Source organism: Rhincodon typus, chromosome 3, assembly GCF_021869965.1.
Source record: "Rhincodon typus isolate 14 chromosome 3, sRhiTyp1.1, whole genome shotgun sequence".
Classification (NCBI taxonomy): Eukaryota; Metazoa; Chordata; class Chondrichthyes; order Orectolobiformes; family Rhincodontidae; genus Rhincodon; species Rhincodon typus.
Window position 1 is genome coordinate 14,174,102 of NC_063334.1, and position 18,995 is coordinate 14,193,096.

At 40.9% G+C, this 18,995-nt stretch overlaps 1 protein-coding gene across 1 annotated transcript in view; it reads left to right on the top strand.

Annotated features, from left to right (window-relative positions):
- Nucleotides 1–18,995, top strand: part of slc1a1 (solute carrier family 1 member 1) — a 122,939-nt gene that overhangs the window by 84,310 nt on the left and 19,634 nt on the right. Inside the window, exons 5-7 of the mRNA XM_048594403.1 lie at nucleotides 8,094–8,234; nucleotides 12,608–12,700; nucleotides 14,456–14,570. Coding sequence (XP_048450360.1) covers nucleotides 8,094–8,234; nucleotides 12,608–12,700; nucleotides 14,456–14,570 — 349 coding nt within the window. The remainder of the gene's footprint in view (nucleotides 1–8,093; nucleotides 8,235–12,607; nucleotides 12,701–14,455; nucleotides 14,571–18,995) is intronic.

Consider the following 18,995-nt stretch of genomic DNA (forward strand, 5'->3'; position numbering starts at 1 on the left):
CTATCTCTGTCTCCTTGTGTATCCTGGATACACAGAGTGGATTAATTTGTTGTAAAGTACAATGGATAATTTCCAAGCTATTACAGCTATTAATCTATCGGACTGAATATTGCATGCTCCTGCCGTGCGTGTTTTTAGTAAGGGCACCATGCTAAACAGGTTGGGTGGATGACCACCATCTTCTCATCTACATTGAGCTGCAACGTATCCCTCAATTACCATTGAAGGAGAGCAGAAGTCTTTATTTTATTCACACATGGGATGTGGGCCAGCTTTTATTGCCCATCCCTCGTTGGCCTTAAGAAGGTCGTGGTGGGCTGTCTTCTTGAACCTCTGCAGTCCACCTGCTGTGAGTTGACCCACAATACCCTTAGGGAAGGAATTCTAGGATTTTAACTTAATGACACTGAAGGAACAGCGATAAGTTTCCAAGTTAGGTTCGTGAGTGGCTTGGAGGGGAACTTGCAGGGGGCGGTGTTCCCATGTATACACTGCCATTGGCCTTCTCGATGGAAGTGGTTGTGGTTTTGGAAGGTGTTGCCTGAGGATCTTTGGTGAATTTCTGCAGTTCATCTTGTAGATAGTACACACTGCTGCTACTGAGCGTTGGTGGTGGAGAGAGTGGATGCTTGGCGGTCTGGGGCCAATCAAGTGGGATGCTTTGTCCTGGATGGTGTCAAGCTTCTTGAATGTTGTTGGAATTGCACTCATCCAGGTGGGTGTGAAGTATTCCTCACACACCTGACTTGTGTCTTGTAGATGGTGGACAAGCTTTGAAGGGTCAGGAGATGAGTTATTTGCTGCAGTATTCCCATCCTCTGACCTGCTTTTGTAGCCACTGTGTTAATGTGGTGAATCAATTCAGTTTCTGGTTATGTGATGATAACACATTTAATACTTAGTGGCAGTGGGTAGATTGTCTCTTATTAGACATGGTCATTGCCTGCCATTTGTGTAGCATGATGCTCTTGTCACGCATCAGCCTAGAACTGAATATTGGCCCAGTCTTGCTGCATTTAAATATAGACTGCTTCACTATCTGAAGCATCATGATTGCATAATAAGCAGCAATCATTGGTGAATGTCATTACTTCTGACCTTATGATGGAGGGAAGGTCATTGATGAAGCAGCTGAAATGATTAGGCCGAGGACACTACCCAGAGGAACTCCTGCAGAGATGTTCTGGAGCTGAGGTGACTGACCCCCAACAGCCACCACCATCATTCTACTTGCTAGATATGACTCCAACCAGCAAAGTGTTAGCTTAACATATTCGGAATGGGTAGTGCTGATCTCCAAACAGAAACAATGCCTATTCTTTCCAACCACCCTGCATTCCGCAACAGAACTTAGATTGGTCGCCACGCCTCCAGACCTCAGTTACCTGGTCGTGAGAGCACACATATATTAATGTATTGCTTCCCTCTAGGTACAGCCCTAGCAGTGGCCATTTCTGCCAACGCAGCAGCTGAAAACCTCTTTGATTGACCAGAAGTTCCTGTGGACCCAGGGCGTACTGACTAATAGGTGTGTCACCTTATCCCTTCTCCTGACACCATCCTAAGAACATAAGATGTAGGAATAGAGTTAGACTGTTTGACCCATCGAGCCTGCTCTGCCATTCTATCCTGGTTGATATGTTTCTCAAACCAAATCTCCTGCCTTCTCCCCATAATTATTGACCCCTTACCAATCAGGAACCTGTCTATCTCTGTTCTAAATACACTCAATGACTTGGCCTCCACAGCCTTCTGTAGCAATGACTTCCACAGGTCCACCACCCTCTGACCACCCTCCCCCACCTTTAGGACCAATGGCCAGACTCCAACAGCCAACATTCAATCCATGATGTGGAGGTGCCAATGTTGGACTGGGGTGGACAAGGTCAAAAATCACATGACACCAGGTTACTGTCCAACAGGTTTATTTGAAATTACAAGCTTTCGGAGTCTCGCCTGAAGAAGGAGTGAGACTCCAAAAGCTTGTGTCTTCAAATAAACCGGTTGGACTATAACCTGGTGTCCTGCGATTGTTAGCATTAAATCCAGGTCGACAATCTAACATGTGATCGATAATTTCAATTTATCATTAAAGCTTCAGCATCTAAATCTTGTTCCTGGACAATTATTGCTCAGCCCTTTCCTGAAAAACAATCAAAAACAACCAAAATCAGTTTTTTTTTTTGGGAACTGCTCTCATGAACCTATCATATCTTTTCTCATTTTTAAAACAAAATTCTTCATTTTAAATATGTTTGCTCTTGCTCCGTATCATACAATCAACCATTACGCATTTCTTTTATACTTATCAGCAGTTCCAGCAGTTCAGTCAAGAGGACTTTGAATCTCTTGACTGGTGTAAACAAGTTCTGTTTCCTGAGTTCAGTTTAATAACCAAGGAGGTATTTTGTACTCCTGCATCAGCATCAACGATTCCGAATGCTGAACTGATCTACTGGCTTCCTGTAGTATATAGTAACTCAGGAGTATTCCGTATGATAGCAGTTTGTTCAATTAGAGATAAAGTTTTCAGCTAACTACACAGTGAATATGGGTCATCCCATCAGTGATGAATAAACGGTCCATTCAGCCCCTCAAACCAGCTCCACCATTCAGTACAGTCTGACACCCGTCACATCCACCTTCTGCATTTTTCCTTGATTCCCTGACTATCAATCTCAGCCTTAAATATACACAAGGACTCTGCCCCAAAAGCTCTCTGTGGCAAGGAGTTCCAAAGACTTACAACCCTCTGAGAGAAGAAATTCCTCCTCATCTCAGTCTGCAATTGGTGTCCCTTTATTCTGACATGGTGCCCTCTGATCCTGGACTCTCCAAAGAGAGGGAACATCCTCTCAGCATTCACCTTGTAAAGCCCATTAATAATCCTATATGTTGCAGTGAGATCACCTCTCATCCTTCTAAACTTCAGTGAATGGAGTCCGAACCTGTTTAACCTTCGCTCATAAGACAATCCCTCCATACCAGGAATCATGATACTCAACTTCTATCCTTGTGGCAACACTTCCTTGGGCCTATCAAAGGGATGGCCAGAGCATCCCCTAGATTAGCAGTGATCCTATTTCAAATGCTAATTAGGATCATTTGACATCCATATGACCCCAATTGCCATTTTTGGGTTAAGTTGGGCAGAATCTACACCATGCTTGCATTGACCAGCATGTAGTGGTTGTCCAGCCAAAAATAATTCTGTGAGAGTGGTTAGCTTTGTTTTTGTGGGGAGGAAAGGATCTGATTCTCTGTACTTAGCCAATCCAAATGGGACCACTTCAGGTCCACTCCCTCTGAAAATTGGGGCCCCCACTCCTCTCAACCCCCTTAGACATTTATATTCCGTAAGGGTATATGAATTAGGAGCAGTGATAGGCTGTTTCAGTCCTCAAGACTGCTCTACTGTTCAATAAAATCATGGTTGATTGGTTTCTGTTTCGAATTCTGCATTTCTGTCTACTCCTGATAACTTTGATACCTTTGCCTAATAAGAATCTACCCACAGCATAAAAACAGAAATTACTGGATAAACTAAGCAAGTCTGACAACATCTGTGGAGAGAAAGCAGAGTCAGCATTTCGGATCCAGTGACCCAGAACTGATAGCAGTTAGGAAAGGTGGTGGATATGCTGAAGACAGGGTGTGCAGGTGAAAAAGAGTAAATGGATAGCTGGAGATAGATCCCAGAGAGAGAGAGAACAGCAGTTGAGCAGCCAAAGGGATGGATAACAGTGAATTAGGGAGAAGGAAATGCTGATAATAGGGAACATTAATAAGAGAAAATGGATTGGCTGTGCTGAATGCAGACTAATGTCATTGACAAGACCTGGGGTGTGGGTGTGGGTAAAGGACATGGAAGGTGTTCAGGCCTTAAAATTAATGAACCTGATATAGAGCCCTGAAGGCTGCAGGCTGAGTGGAAAATGAGATGCTGTGAAATAAAATGAGTTGAGGATCTATCCATCTCTGACTTAAAAATGTTTACTGGCTCCATCTATGCTGCTTCTGAAGCAGAGAGTTCCAAAGTTACATAACCCCCAGAGCAAAATAAAAATTCTCTCCATCTCTGTCCTCAAAAGGGTGACCACCATTTTTTAAACAGTGCCCACTAATTCTGAAATAAAACAAAGAACTGCAGATGATAGAGCTCTGAAACAAACGGAAATTGCTGGTGAAACTCAGCAGACCTGATAGCATCTGTGGGAAGAAAGCAGAGCGAATGTTGCGATTCTAGTGACCCTTCATCAGAATTGACTAATTCTGGACACACCTACAAGAGGAACATCCTTTCCACATCCACCTTTCAGGATCTTACACAGTTCAATGAAATCATCCCAAACTCTTCTAAACTTCAATGAAAACAATCTCGGCCTTTTCAACCTCTCTTCGTAAGACAATCCAGTTATCAATCAAGTAAATCTTCACTCATCTGTTCCGAGGCATTTAAAACCTTCATTCAATAAAGAGGCAAAACTGCACACAGCATTGGAGGTGCAGCCTCGCCAAATGCCCTATTTAAATGCTGTAAAACCTCCTTAGTTTCTTTGATAAAAACAAAATATTGCAGATACTGGAAATATGGAGAAACTCATCAGGTCTGGCAGCATCTGTGCAGACTGAAATAGAATTAATGTTTCAAATCAAAGACTCTTGAAAAAAATGACAATGCTGCACTGTCCTTTATTATGAAAGGAATTAAGTATGAAAGCAAGGAGATTCCACCTATCAAGTTGACTTGACAATGTTGTCTTGAACAGAGGAATTTGATGAAACCTTTCCTGAGATCAAGAAAAATGTTTGGGGAAAAAAAACACCAATTCATTCACTACCTCATTTGCAACCTCAGAAGAAAATTAGAGAGGAGCAGATGTTGGGGGTGATTGAAGATTCAAATAAGCCACAAATGGAACAGTCCCTGTAGGCAGTACAGCATTGGGGTAGTGTTGGCTCAGAGATGTCCCAATGGAGAGGAACGTTCAGTAGCAAATGCGTCCAGGATTTTGGCTATTGCAGAGTGTAAATACACCCAGACAGAGAAAGAAGATTTGGTGGTCATACTTGGAATCAGGAAGTTCCACCAATACCTTTACAGACATAAAATTGCAATAATAACAGACCACAAACCCCAGTTTGGTCTATTTAAAGAGGACAAGGCAGTGTCGTCCATAAGTTCAGGGCAAATCCAACGATAGGCTCTAATACTTAGTGTGTATAATTACAAATTGGAACACTGTCCAGGGGGGCCAAGTGGCAATTGCAGATGCATTGAGCTGCCTCCAGCTGGCAGATATACCACAGATGTTACCGCCACTGGAAGAATCCGTAAAGGTTTTTAATTTTCTGGACACACTTCCAATCACAGTCGACAATATCAGATTTTGGATGGAGAAAGGTTCAGCCCTGGCAAAGCTGAAGCAGCTGGTGGTGATGGGGGAAACCAAAGGGCCATCACAACCAGAACTGAAACCTATATGGACCCAGAGAGACCAGATCATTGTAGACGACGGCATATCATTATGGGGAGCGAGAATGAGAAAAGGTCACTGCCAGATGGTTCACTAGCCACATTGGTGGGCAGTGCCCAGAGTACCAAGAAGGACAAAGATTACCGCCAGCAGCTCCCCCACGTTCATGGGAATGGCCGGGTTTACATGAGGTAAAAACGTCGACTCTGCAGGTCTTTTCATGGGTTCAATGTTCTTAGTCACTTTGGATGCCCACTCAAAACGGCCGGACGTGCCTTTTTTGTCAATTTTGCTTCAAATAAGCAGAGGGAATGGGTTGGACAAGCATTAACATCAAAACAATGGAAGGAAACTGTTTTCTATCATCAACAAATGAACCACCACGCTAGTTGCATGACTCAAAAATCAGTTAAAAATTACTCTCATGGTGTACAGAACTGGAACAAAAACAAAGCTGCTGGAAAAGCTCAGCAGGTCTGGCAGCATCTCTGGAGGGAAAAAACAGAGTTAACGTTTCGGATCCGGTGACCCTTCCTCAGAACTGATGGTGGCTGGGAAACCGTCAGTTTATATGCAGAAAAAAGGGAGGAGGATGGGGTAGGGAGTAAACGATAGGATAAAGCCTACAGAGGGAGAAGAGCAGTTGGACAGACAAAGAGTTGCTAACGATCAGGCTGGGAGGGTAAATAGTTGTTAATGGGGACTGTTAGTGACTGACAACAGGGGGTGTGTAATGGCAGGCTATGTGGTAACAAGGCCTGGTGTGTGGGGTGTGGGGCTGGGACATGGGAGAGTTTAGGCCCTAAAATTATTGAACTCAATATTGAGTCCGGAGGGCTGCAGGGTCCCCAAGCAGAAAATGAAGTGTTGTTCCTCCAGCTTGCATTGGGCTTCGCTGAAACACTGTAGCAAGCCGGAGACAGAGATGTTGGCCAGGGAGCAGGGTGGTGCATTAAAGTGGCAGGCAACAGGTAGTTCAAGGTCTTTGTTGCGAAGCAGTCATCCAGTCTACGTTTTGTTTCCCCAATGTAGGGGAGACCACATTGTGAGCAGTGAATGCAGTAGAGTAGATTCTAGGAAGTGCAGGTGAAGTGTTGCTTCACCTGGAAGCTATGTTTGGGCCCTTGGATACTGGGGAGGGAGGAGGTAAATGGGCAGGTGTTGCACCTTCACTGGTTACAGGGGAAGGTGTCGTAGGGCTGTGGGGGGGGGTTTGTTTGGGTGGAGGAAATGTGGACCAGGGTGTCCCGAAGGGAACAGTCCCTGTGGAAAGCTGACAAGGGAAGGGAGGGGAATATGTGTCTGGTGGTCGCATCTTGCTGGAGGTGGCAGAAATGGCATCTGATGATTTCTGGATGTGGATGCTGGTGGGATGGTAGGTAAGTAACAAGAGGAACCCTATTGCTGTTGTGGGAGGGAAGAGAAGGGGTGAGGGTGGAAGTGCGGGAGATGGGTCGGACCTGGTTGGGGGCCCTATTGACAACGGTTGAGGAAGAAGGTGGAGATTTCGGAGGCTCCCTTGTTAAAGTTGGCCTCATCTGAACATATATGATGGAGACAGAGGAACTGAGAGAATGGGATGGAGTCTTCACAGGAAGTGGGGTGTGAGGATGTATAGTCCAGGTAGCTGTGGGAGTCAGTGGGTTTGTAATGGATATTAGTGGCCAGTCTATCCCCAGAAATGAAAACAGAAATGTCAAGGAAGAGAAGGGAGGAGTCAGAGATAGACCAGGTGAAAGTGAGGGCAGGGTGGAAATTGTAGGTGAACTTGAAGTTTTCTGATTCCAGACGAGAGAGGGAAGCAGCACCAATGATATCATCGATGTATTGGAGAAAGAGCTGTGGGTGGGGGCTGGAATAGGACTGGAGCAAGGAATGTTCCACATACCCAAGGAAGAGACAGGCATAACTAGGGCCTAATGCTCAACCATCGCCACCCCTCTTACCTGAAGAAAATGAGAGGAGTTAAAAGAGAAGTTGTTGAGGGAACTGGAATTGTACTCATTATCTTCAAATACTTAGGAGCATTCTTTAATCACCTACGGTAAGGCTAACATTTCAGTGATTCTGCTTAAAAGATGTAACAGAAGACAATAGGTTTTTATTTGAGATAGACTGTGATCTGTAACACTTTGCAGCCATTTTGTTTAACTTTAGGAACAGCTTCTTCCCAGCCATTATTAAACTGTTGAATGGACTCTCTAACTTCAAATAATGCTGATCTTGCTAATGTTGATTTTGCCTAGCGCACACTCTGTGCAATGCAACCTTTTATACCTCTGTCTGAGATTTTTTTCACCCTATGATCCGTACGTCCTTGCTTACTATGATCTGCCTGTACTGCTCGTAAACAAAGCTTTTCACTGTACCCAAATACACGCAATAATAAATAAATCAAACTAATTCCTAAAGCTTGTGACTTTTTCATTAAAATATCTTTGTGCATTCTCTTTGCTTTATACCACAACAGTTTAAAATACATCAATCCCAAAATTCTTATATTATACTTAAAAAAATGGTCAGATATGCCATTATGTGACAGGACTCAAATGTCTCTAGAACTGATAAAGAAGCTCAGATACTGTCTTACTGGTTCATTGATGTTTTGACTTCCAGGTATTCTGATCGGCGTTCTGGCACGTAACTATGCTGCTTTGTCAAACCTAGACAAATTTTACTTTGGGTTTCCTGGAGAGATCCTCGTGAGAATGCTGAAGCTGATCATTTTACCTTTAATTGTCTCCAGTATAATTACAGGTAAATAATTGTATTGATCTGCATTATAGAATGAGTGCATTGAAATCAGGAAGATTAATTTTCAGAATCATTGATTGTTATTTAAAGCTGTTTTAACTGGAATGAAATTGGCAATATTTGTAACATTTTTTATTAACCAATGCAGATTTTCATATTGAGATGCACAGCACGGAGACAGACCCTTCAGCCCAACTATTCCATGCCAGCCACTTATCCTAAACTGATCTAGTCCCATTTGCCAGTATTTGGCCCATATCCCTCTAAACCCTTATTATTCATATACCTATCCAGATGCCTTTTAAATGTTGTAATTGTACCAACATCCCCCACATCCCCCGGCAGTTCATTCCATACATGCACCACCCTCTGTATGAAAATATTGTCCCTCAGGTCCCTTTTAAATCTTTCCCCTCTCACCCTAAACCTATGCCCTCCCCTACCCTGGGAAAAAAAAACTTAGCTATTCACCCAATCCATACCCTTCAATATTTTATAAACCTCTATAAGGTCACCCCTCAGTTCTGAGGAAGGGTCACCGGACCCGAAACGTTAACTCTGATTTTTTTCTTCACAGTTGCTGCCAGACCTGCTGAGCTTTGTCCAGCAACTTCTGTTCTTGTTCCTGATTTACAGCATCCGCAGTTCTTTTGGTTTTTAGTTAATATTTCAGGTTCAGTGACCCTTTCTCAGAGCCAATCCACGATTCCAGATTTACATTTAGCAGCAAAATGAAAATCTATGGTGTTCATGTGAAATATGTCTCTCTGCTATATAAATGCTTGTTAATTTACTGAGTGCAAAACAGTGCATAAGTTAACTTTATTTGAATAGCATGGTGCATCTATTGTAAAAGATTTCCAACACATTTTAAACTCCCAACCTCCCCCTTTCCAACCCAACTCTCCAGTGTGCAGATTCACTTCCAGTAAAAATTGAGGAATTGAGCAATATAAACCCTTAGCAATACTCATAACATTCCAGTAACAGTAGTAAGACACTGAATACCCACTATGACAACTACCTACAAGTAAATTATCCATTGTGACAGATTATTCCTGTAGTAGGAATTGATTGAATGTAATGACATTAACAATAAATATCATGCCTTTATACAGTGCCTTATCACATTTTTCTGAAATATCCCATGAGGCCATTCCTCATAGAACAGAGAGAACTGGGAGATGATTTGATAGGGATGTTTAAAATGGTCAAGCAACTGAACGCATTAGAAAGGACCAAATCTCAATTGTTTCCAGTAGATAAGGAGTCTACAAGCAAACAATAGAACATTTTTTTTTTGAAAATTAGGACAGAGAGGTTTGATTTTGTGGATTAGGTGACTAGAGTTCATGGCTGAACCAAAAACTATTTGAATGTTAAACTATAATTGGTATAGTTTAAAGAAAGAGAAATAAAGGGATTGGAGTCATGAATGGGTATATGTGATTTGGACCATTGCTTTTAAAAAAAGGTTGCCCATCAAGCCAGATGGGATCATCCAAGCAGCCTGCTCCCATGTTGTGAATTCTGTGCAAGTGAATTTACGGAAAATGAAAGAAAGTGCAGTGATGGCAGCAAGACTACAAAAAAACTGCAATACTATAAATTAGTAGCTAACCCGTGTCTGATGGTATTGGTTGAAACAGTAATATTGATCAATGCACCCAGCAGAATACACCTGTTGTTCTTTAAACTAGTAAAACAGGTAACAGGAGTCTCAGCTTATTATCTCATTCGAGCTAGCCTCTGTACTGCACTGACTTGTCAACTTGTCTGGGTGCTTAAGCTCTGGAGGGGAAAAAGAGCTTGAACTCGCACAACTGGTGCAGCGGTAAGTGTGAAAGCCAACACATCAGTAGTGTTAGTAGTGACGGAGGAGTTAATCTCAACTAATTGTGTTTTTAATATTGCAATTACTTCAAAACTCTATTGCCCTCATTGCACTCTTACTCCGAGTCCAGGAAGATGTAAATTTAAGCCCCATTCCAGATAATTGAGTGCATAATCTAGGAATGTCACTTTGGGGATTTTCTGATATTGAATGAGCTGACTTTCAAACTAGATACTAAACTGAGGTAACAAGGTGTGGAGCTGGATGAACACAGCAGTCCAGGCAGTATCAGAGGAGCAGGAAATCTGGCGTTACAAGTCTTTTCAAGTATATTTAGAAGTTCCATCAACACCAATCTAAAGGAGAGCAGGGAAGTTCAGCTGGGATTGTAAAATAAAAGCACATCTTTTAACCAAAATCACAAAAATAAATTATTCAAGTTAATTACCATATATTCATGTAATAGTTAAATTACTAAGTTAAATTTTCAGCCAGAGGGTAAAGACTTGACTCTTACACAATTGGTATTTTGGAGTTGTCAGTTTGGACACTGCTCCTGCCAACCCTGTCCCTAAAATGTCACACAAATAAATCAAAAAGTATTATTATTGAAATCTATTTATTAAAAGCATGAATACTGTTTTCTTTACAACTTTTCTCACTGTTTGGCTGACTGGTATAACAGAATTCATGGGAGTCTCATCCACGTATCTAACACAGGCTAATCTTTTGTTGATGTTTAATTATAAACTCATTGAAACATGACAAACCTGTCCTCAATGTCTGCTAGGAGACACTGTAATCAGCAAATAGATAATCGCACTAACATATCAGACTATAAGATATGAGAATAGAATTTGGCCATTCAGCCCATCAAGTCTACCCACCATTCGATCATGGCTAATATGGTTCTCAACCCAATTGTCCTGCCTTCTCCACGCAACCCTTCATCCACTTATCAGTTAAGAACCTATCTTTCTCTGCCTTAAATATACCCAATAACTTGGCTTCCACAGCCCTATGCGACAATGAGTTCCACAGATTTACTACCCTCCGGCTGAAGAAATTCCTCCTCATCTCAGTCTTTGATTACTATTTTATTTTATTATTCTATTATGTGATTTAATTTGGCTGTTGACTAGCCAACCTCTCAAGAGAAAAACAACTAAAAGTGCCATGAAAAGTTGATATTGTTCTGGATTTTGATGTTTAGAACTTATTTGTTTTACATTTAAAATTTTTATTCACGGTGTTACCTCCTCCACAATCAATAGTCTAGGCCCCTATTCAAGTATGCACAGCAAAGATATCATTCTCTATTAACTTCCACATCAGGGATCGCCTGAAATACTGAATATGAATTATCAAGTTGAAATCTTACCTAAAAGCTTCACAACGTTTGTGGTAGGCTTCAACTTTGTGCTGCAGTTGAGCAGGGTTGCTTTGACCCAGGCAGTTCACATCAATGATAGCCAAAGATTGTTGACTCTGTAGTGAGAAGCAAACACCATTGCCTCCCAGACTGAGTTTTCAGATGATTCACCGTTTCCCAATAGGCAGAATACATGGTTTTTGGTCTTTTGTTGCAGTAGAATTTTTTTTCTTTGAAGTACACCATCCAAGGCTGGATTTGAAATTTGCAGTGTCATTTTTCTTGCTTATTTCAAGGCAAAGATTTTGGTGGATTCTTGAGAAATTTAGATTCCATTCTGGCAATTTTTTGTTGCAATTTCATTTTTCACCTGCAGCCGCACGCTGGGATTTCCTCTGTTCATACATTTACTCTTGTACACCTGCATAAGCAGTGTAGGGGTCTTCCTCCAAACTCCAATGATCTTCTCCAATATCTTATTCTTCTGTTGCTGCACAATTATTAATTTGCTTTGCAATAACAACAACTTATGCTTGCAATGAATTCTAAATCTGCCATTCTTTCTTATACCACATTGCCATATTAGAAAGTGAGACACAGTTTGCACCAGTATGGTGGTAACTTTAGTTGTTTTACATGTTGACATTTGCTGACATCAGGAGCTGGGCAATTACATTCAAGGATGTGCTGTTCTATGATCCTATCAAAAAGGAAGCTTGCACCAGGGTGAGTTTGACTCCAGTTGCGCACCGTGCTGTGTACAAGGAGATTGGATTTTTTAGTTAGAGGTTGGTCAACTTTAAAACCATTCCTTGAGTATATGCAGCACTTTGCTGTTTGAGGGACCTCGGGGTGCACAAATTGACTTCTGTATGTTCCTGCAGTACCATAGTGGTCACAATGAATATGAGAAACTTTCTGATGTCCTGAGGCCATGAAAGATATTCATAAATGCAAGTTCTTTCTTTATCATAATGAAAGAATTGCTAAGTTATTCAGTGATTCAGACAATAGAGCAATAGTGCAATGAATTGGAGCACTCGCAGTTTGTTAGGAATAGATATGTTTTTACATATTTTAAGAAGTTAGCAAATAGATCATTTAAAATATTTTGTTCTAGATTCAAGTAGTAGCACCGTACTAACAAAGTTGTTGAACTTTTCCCCACAGGAATCGCTGCGTTGGATTCAGATGTGTCTGGGAAAGTTGGAATGCGGGCAGTGATATATTATTTTTCAACCACTATAATTGCTGTAATTCTAGGTAACAAATATTTCTGTATAATATTACATAAGCCATACATTCTTTGACTGTTTTATTTGTAGTCATTTAGTGGTACAGATCTTGAGAATAGCTGAGAGTAGGTACATTTTGTTGAAGCTTTGCATCTTGTACCCTTGAGGACATCTTTGCGAATACCAAATATAAATGGGGAGCAATAATTTGTACTGTAAAAGTGGAGAGTGCTGATCATTTGGCAAGTGGCGCGTTCTGCATGACAATGCCTGTAACTATCAGAATCCTTTGGCCATTGACCTACACTTCACATGGCATCTGCCAGGTTAGAGAACAGAGATATAGGAGATGCTTTAGATTTAAGTAGAAACAAGTACGTGCCACACAGATCTATCAATAAAAAGGGAAAGAGGCATGCAATCATTTACTTTATACACATCCACAACTGGCCCAGAGGGAACATCTTATAGGACCAACCCGAAAGCAATCCAGTGATGTACACATTAGACTAGGTCACAAAGCATTACAGAATGGAGGCAAGTCAATTGATTTAAGATTCAGATCAGTCATACTGGTTGAATCAATTCAAGGGCTGAATCATCTCTGAACCCACACTTCTATGAAGTATCAGGCAAAAGTCACAGCAATCCCGGAAAAGAAACACGCAACATATTAAATGATTGCCAGCCAGTATATTTGTGGGTTTTGACAGTGTTTAAATATAAAGTTAGTTCTTTACAGTTTGTAAAGAAAAATCAAAGTGGTCTGCAAACAACTTTGAAATAGACAAGGAAGAAAGGGGGAAGTGAATGGGAGAATTTCATACAATAAAAATGAACTCAGAGGAGGTAAAGGAGAAAGTGGCTATTTCAAGTCATTAAGTCAGGACACATATCTCTGCCCTCATCAGCGTCCCATTTTCCATCATTCCACCATTAGCAGCTCTAGTATGTGGGAGTAATAATTGATAGTAATAATCAGATTATACTGATGTCAGATCATATGCATCTGGGACCCTACTGAACAGTGTCCAGCCTACCTCTCAGCTTCTACTGGCAGGGAAATGCGTCTCAAAGATGTGAACAATAGATGAAGTTAGCTGTTTTACACTGCTCCTTTGCAATAAACCCACAAGTGGTTTTTACCTCCAATAGGATGTCGTCATCAAACCAAAAAGACGTTTTGCCTACAACACAAATGATTAGTGCGATAAGTGTCAGGGCAGGTGTGGTGACAGATGTGTAAGCCTGACTCCCTACTGGCTAACTGACTGTATGGAACAACATGTCCTGTTGACCATTCACAACAGAGCATGTGCCCATCTTGCTCAACCAGCCTGTGTTTGTAAACCTCAGAACACAATGCCCAACGGTAGATGTGATTTTTGCTATTGAATAATTTGGACTGTACCAAATGTTACACCAGAAGTCAATTTCCTGCTTCATCCCCATGACAATGATAGCTAAACAAAACAGAACCCTCTCTTTACTGTATAAAAAATGGTGTTTATTTTTTTCAAGTCTGATTTTGTGCATCCTAGCCTTGATAAGTGAAAGATGAATTTGTACCTTTTAGTAATGTCAAGTTCTGTACTACCATTTCATTGTCCAGTGATATTTTAGTAAAAATTGCAATGCAAAATGCATATGCATGCCTTGGAGTTTGTAACTGGCATTAAACCATGAAATTTATACTGAATTAAATGATGTATGAAACTTATTTAATCAACATTCAGTGACAGAACAATTTTTAAATATTGTCACGTACTTTTTTTTGTACAAGGAATTGTGTTGGTGATGAGCATTAAACCTGGTGTCTCCCAAAATGCTGAAGAAATTGACAGGAGTGGAAGTTCGCCAGAGGTCACCACTGTAGATGCCATGCTAGATCTTCTCAGGTGAGTTCATATCATCGAGGCAATCTTTGTCGTCCTTCATCTCTATTTCCTATCATCATCCAAATTTTGCTTGACTACAGCTTAATAACTTCATTTCCCCATCATATCACATTTAAAAGTGTCACATACCAATCACAAATATTTTTTTAACAAGTTTAGATTTTAACCAAATACATACAACTTTATACAATTATCCTTATTAGTAGACAGAAATTATATATGAGATTTCCTTTTATCAAAGGATTTCCTTTTATTTTGGGGTGGTGGGGTGGTGGGGTAGTGGGGTGGTGGGGTGGCGGGGTGGCGGGGTGGCCCAGTGGTTAGCACTGCTGCATCACAGCACCAGGGACCTGGGTTCAATTCCACTCTTGGGTGACTGTCTGTGTGGCGTTTGCACATTCTCCCCCTGTCTGCATAGGTTTCCTCCCACAGTTCAAAGATGTGCAGGTTAGGTGGATTGGCCATGCTAAATTGCCCCTGGTGTTCAGGGATGTGTAGGTGAGGCAGTTTATAGGGGGATGGATTTGGGTGAGTACTATGAGGGTTGGTGTGGACTTGTTGCACTGAAGGGCCTGTTTCCACACTGTAGGATTCTATGGCTGAGAGTTATTGTAGTGTAGTGCAATGTCAGGTATTTTAAGCAATACATTGTAAAAATTATATCATTTATTTTATTGTCAGATGTCATCCCACCTAAAGTATTTAGTTTTCAATCAGATTCTACTAGACTAAAGCTTTACCCAACTGAGTAAACCAATTTAAGATTCCAGAAATTCAGAGTGTGCAATAATACATCTTTTTATGAACTGAACAAATCTCCAAGCTTTTTGCAAAGAAGAATTTATCATTGTTATACTCAAAGATTCATGTTGTGAAGATAGAATAGCATAGAATAGGAAATGCTATTTTTCCAATCGAGACATCTTTTTCCACAGATCGTGTGCCATTCACCCTATTATGGACTCTACGTATATAGTTAATATTGTGGGAAAGTTCTGCAAATATACTTTAATTCTCAAAAGTTATCAAATAACATTCTACAATATTCATTCTTCTCACCAATCTACTGTTCAGCACTGGTTTTCTGCCTTCTGCAGATGACAATTACCCAGCAGGGGAGGTGATAGCCAAGTGATATTATCACTTGACTATTAATCCAGAAATATTCCAGGGATGATTAAATCTGGTGTCTCCCAAAAATCTGAAGAAACTGACAGGACCTCTGAGGACCTGTCTTTGAATCCTGCTACGGCAGATGCTAGACTTTGAATGCAATAGAAATTTGGAATTAAGAGTCTGATAATGACCATGAAACCATTCTCCATTGTTGGGGAAAAGCCCGTCTGGTTTATTACTGTCCTTTGTGGAAGGAAATCTGCTTCATTACCTAGTCTGGCTTCCATTTGACTCCAGACTTACAGTAATGTGGTTGACTGTTAACTTCCCTCTTGGGGAGGGAGGAAGGGTAGTTGCCTGGCCAGTGACACCCATAAGTTAAAAAGAAGCTTATGTCTGTAACAAAATCCATGGTACTGTTGCTATAGGTACACAGAAGTGTCATTAGTATTATGTATTAATTTAAATTACTATCTGTACAAGTACAGTGTGAAGACTTTGATGGCTACCAACTAAGGTGGCTTTTGTCTTAAACCTACGATATTAATGTGAAAACTAAATTAGGAAAATGCTTTGGAATGGGGTGAGAAATACTGCCCAGGGATCACTGATCCTGGAAAAGGAGCTGTCAAAGAAACCATTAGACCATTAACAAGCGATTTTTGTTAGAATTCAAATGAATTCCAGATAGGTCAAAGGTTAATGGGACAATTAAACCTCTGGTGCGAAAATAGAGAGAAAGAATGATTGCATTAAAAATTATGGAAACCAAAGTGATCCTATTGAACTAAACTTACAAGTGATGACTGCAGCAGATTGCACAAGATTAGGAAACAGTTGCTGATTACATTTAATCTTTGAAAACTTCGCTCTGCTCATCAGATGATGTTTTCAAAGATTAAAATGTTACATGTCATAAGATGAAACCACTTATACAATGGAGGGATGCTGTATGGGATTAAACTCCATCAATTTAATGACAACAAATTCCATCAGTATCAAAGTTACTCCAGTAATCTGCCCGTATAGACCCCTGTTTGTCTCAGTAGTATTTATGTTTGCCAAAATCTGTTATAGATCCTAGAAGTACAATAGTAAATGGTATCAGCAGGAACAGCACCTCATATTTCGCTTGGGAACCCTACAGCTCAATGGTATCAATGTGGACTTCACAAGCTTCAAAATCTCCCCACCCCCAACCTCATTCCAAAACCAGTCCAGCTCGTCCCCGCCTCCTCGACCTGTCCATCTTTTCTCCCACCTAGCCACTCCTCCCACCTCACTGACCAACGCCCACCCCCTACCTACCAGCCTCACCCCAGCCTCCTTGACCTGTCCGTCTTCCCTTGACTGACCAACCCCCATCCTAACTCCCCACCTACACTCACCTTTACTGGCTCCATCCCCACCTCCTTGACCTGTCCGTCTGCTCCCCACCTATCTGCTCCTTTATCCACCTTCCATCCGCCTCCCCCCACCTCGCTTTTTATTTCAGAGTCCCCTTCCCCTCCCCCGTTTCTGAAGAAGGGTCCAGACCCGAAACATCAGCTTTCCTCCTCCTCTGATGCTGCCTGGCCTGCTGTGTTCATCCAGCTCTGCACCATATTATCAAAGATTTGCAGGCTAGGTGAATTGGCCATGCTAAATTGCCCATAGTGCCCAGGGATGTGTAGATTAGGTGGGTTTATAGGGGAATTGGTCAGGGTGGGATGCTCTGTGGGTCAGTGTGGACTTGTTGGGCCGAAGGGCCTGTTTTCACACTGTAGGGATTCTATGATCTATGAATGTTGCTCATCCCTAATTGCCCTTAACTAATAGCTTGTTAGACCATTTCTGAAGATAATTAAGTGTTACATTGTAGTGAGTTAGGAGTTATATATTGGCCAAATCTCATGAAACAGTTATCCTTCCTTAAAAAAATGTCGCAGAAAAATCAATTTTTTTTTAACAAAAGCAACTGTCACACTTGGTATTTGCTGAGATGAGCTTTTGTTTCCAATTTCACCTGTAGTTGTGGGATTTGAGACCTATTCCCAGAGCTTTAACCTGGGCCTCTGGAGTAATAGTCCCATGACATTGCCAATATACAACTGTCTCCCCACATTCCCTGATAACCTGTTTTGTGTGACCTTATGTTCATTTCAATGAACACAAATCCCTTTCCCTCTGCAGAATGAAGACATGTTGATTCTACTTGATATTATGTGTTCCTATATGCTTGACTAATATGTCCTTTATAATGGACTCTTAACATTTTACCAATGACAGGTGTTGAGCTGACTGGCCTATAGTTCAGTTTTTAAATCTCCCTCCCCTTTTAGATAAGCGTGTTATATGAAACATCAATGTAGTCTATTTCTTCACATGACTGGACTATTGCTCATTATGATGTCATGTGACCTAGACTGGCTATGACTTAGCATCTTTCTGCAAACCAATGTGTTATTGTGAGCATCTCAAACCTGTATGCTTGGTCCTGGTTCAAATTGAGATAACTGTTCATTGATTTTGCTCTCGCATCGTTTTCTTCATTCTTTCTAAACTAAAACTAAACATTGTAGCATATGTTTGGGTGGTCGGGGTGTGTGAGGACAGACTCTGTGGATCTGTGTCCCAAACATGCTAGTGAGGAGTAAACTATTTCCTGTAGGAGTAGCATGTCTATCTTGTAACAAGCTTCATTATTCAGAAAGTATTGATGGTATTTATGAGTAACGTGGTGATTTTTATCATTTTTCCAGTCATTCATTTACATTTCTCATGAAAAGTATATTATTTTGTATCCCCATCTTTCCATTTTAGAAGATTCTCTTGTAAGTGATATTGTTACCTTTTAATCTTTCCTTCAATGTATATGACATCAAACCAGTCAGATAACTCACCATCCCAAAATATTTTTCTTTCAGTACAAATGGCTTACAAATTTCTTGTTGTCATACATTTATAATCCCTCTGTAAACATCATTTACATCTTAATCCAAGCTAATCTCTCTGATCTTCCAGCTACCTTTTCAGTGGTTTTGTTTCTGTGTAGATTTACGGCCAGTTTCTGATATTCATTGAATAACTCCATAGATATTTGTACTTTTCGCAACTTTAATGTTGTGTTTGAGTTCTGTAAATTTATTTAGGTTGTTAATTCGGAATGTGAGCCCTGTTCAAACATAATGTGCTCATGATATCATCTTCTGGAGTGGCTTAGAACAAAAAGTACTGGACACTGCTAACTTAAGATTTCATGAGAGTTTAAAAAAGTACAAGTCCTCTTCCAGAACAGAAACCGAGTTAACATGGTGCAGAGCTGGATGA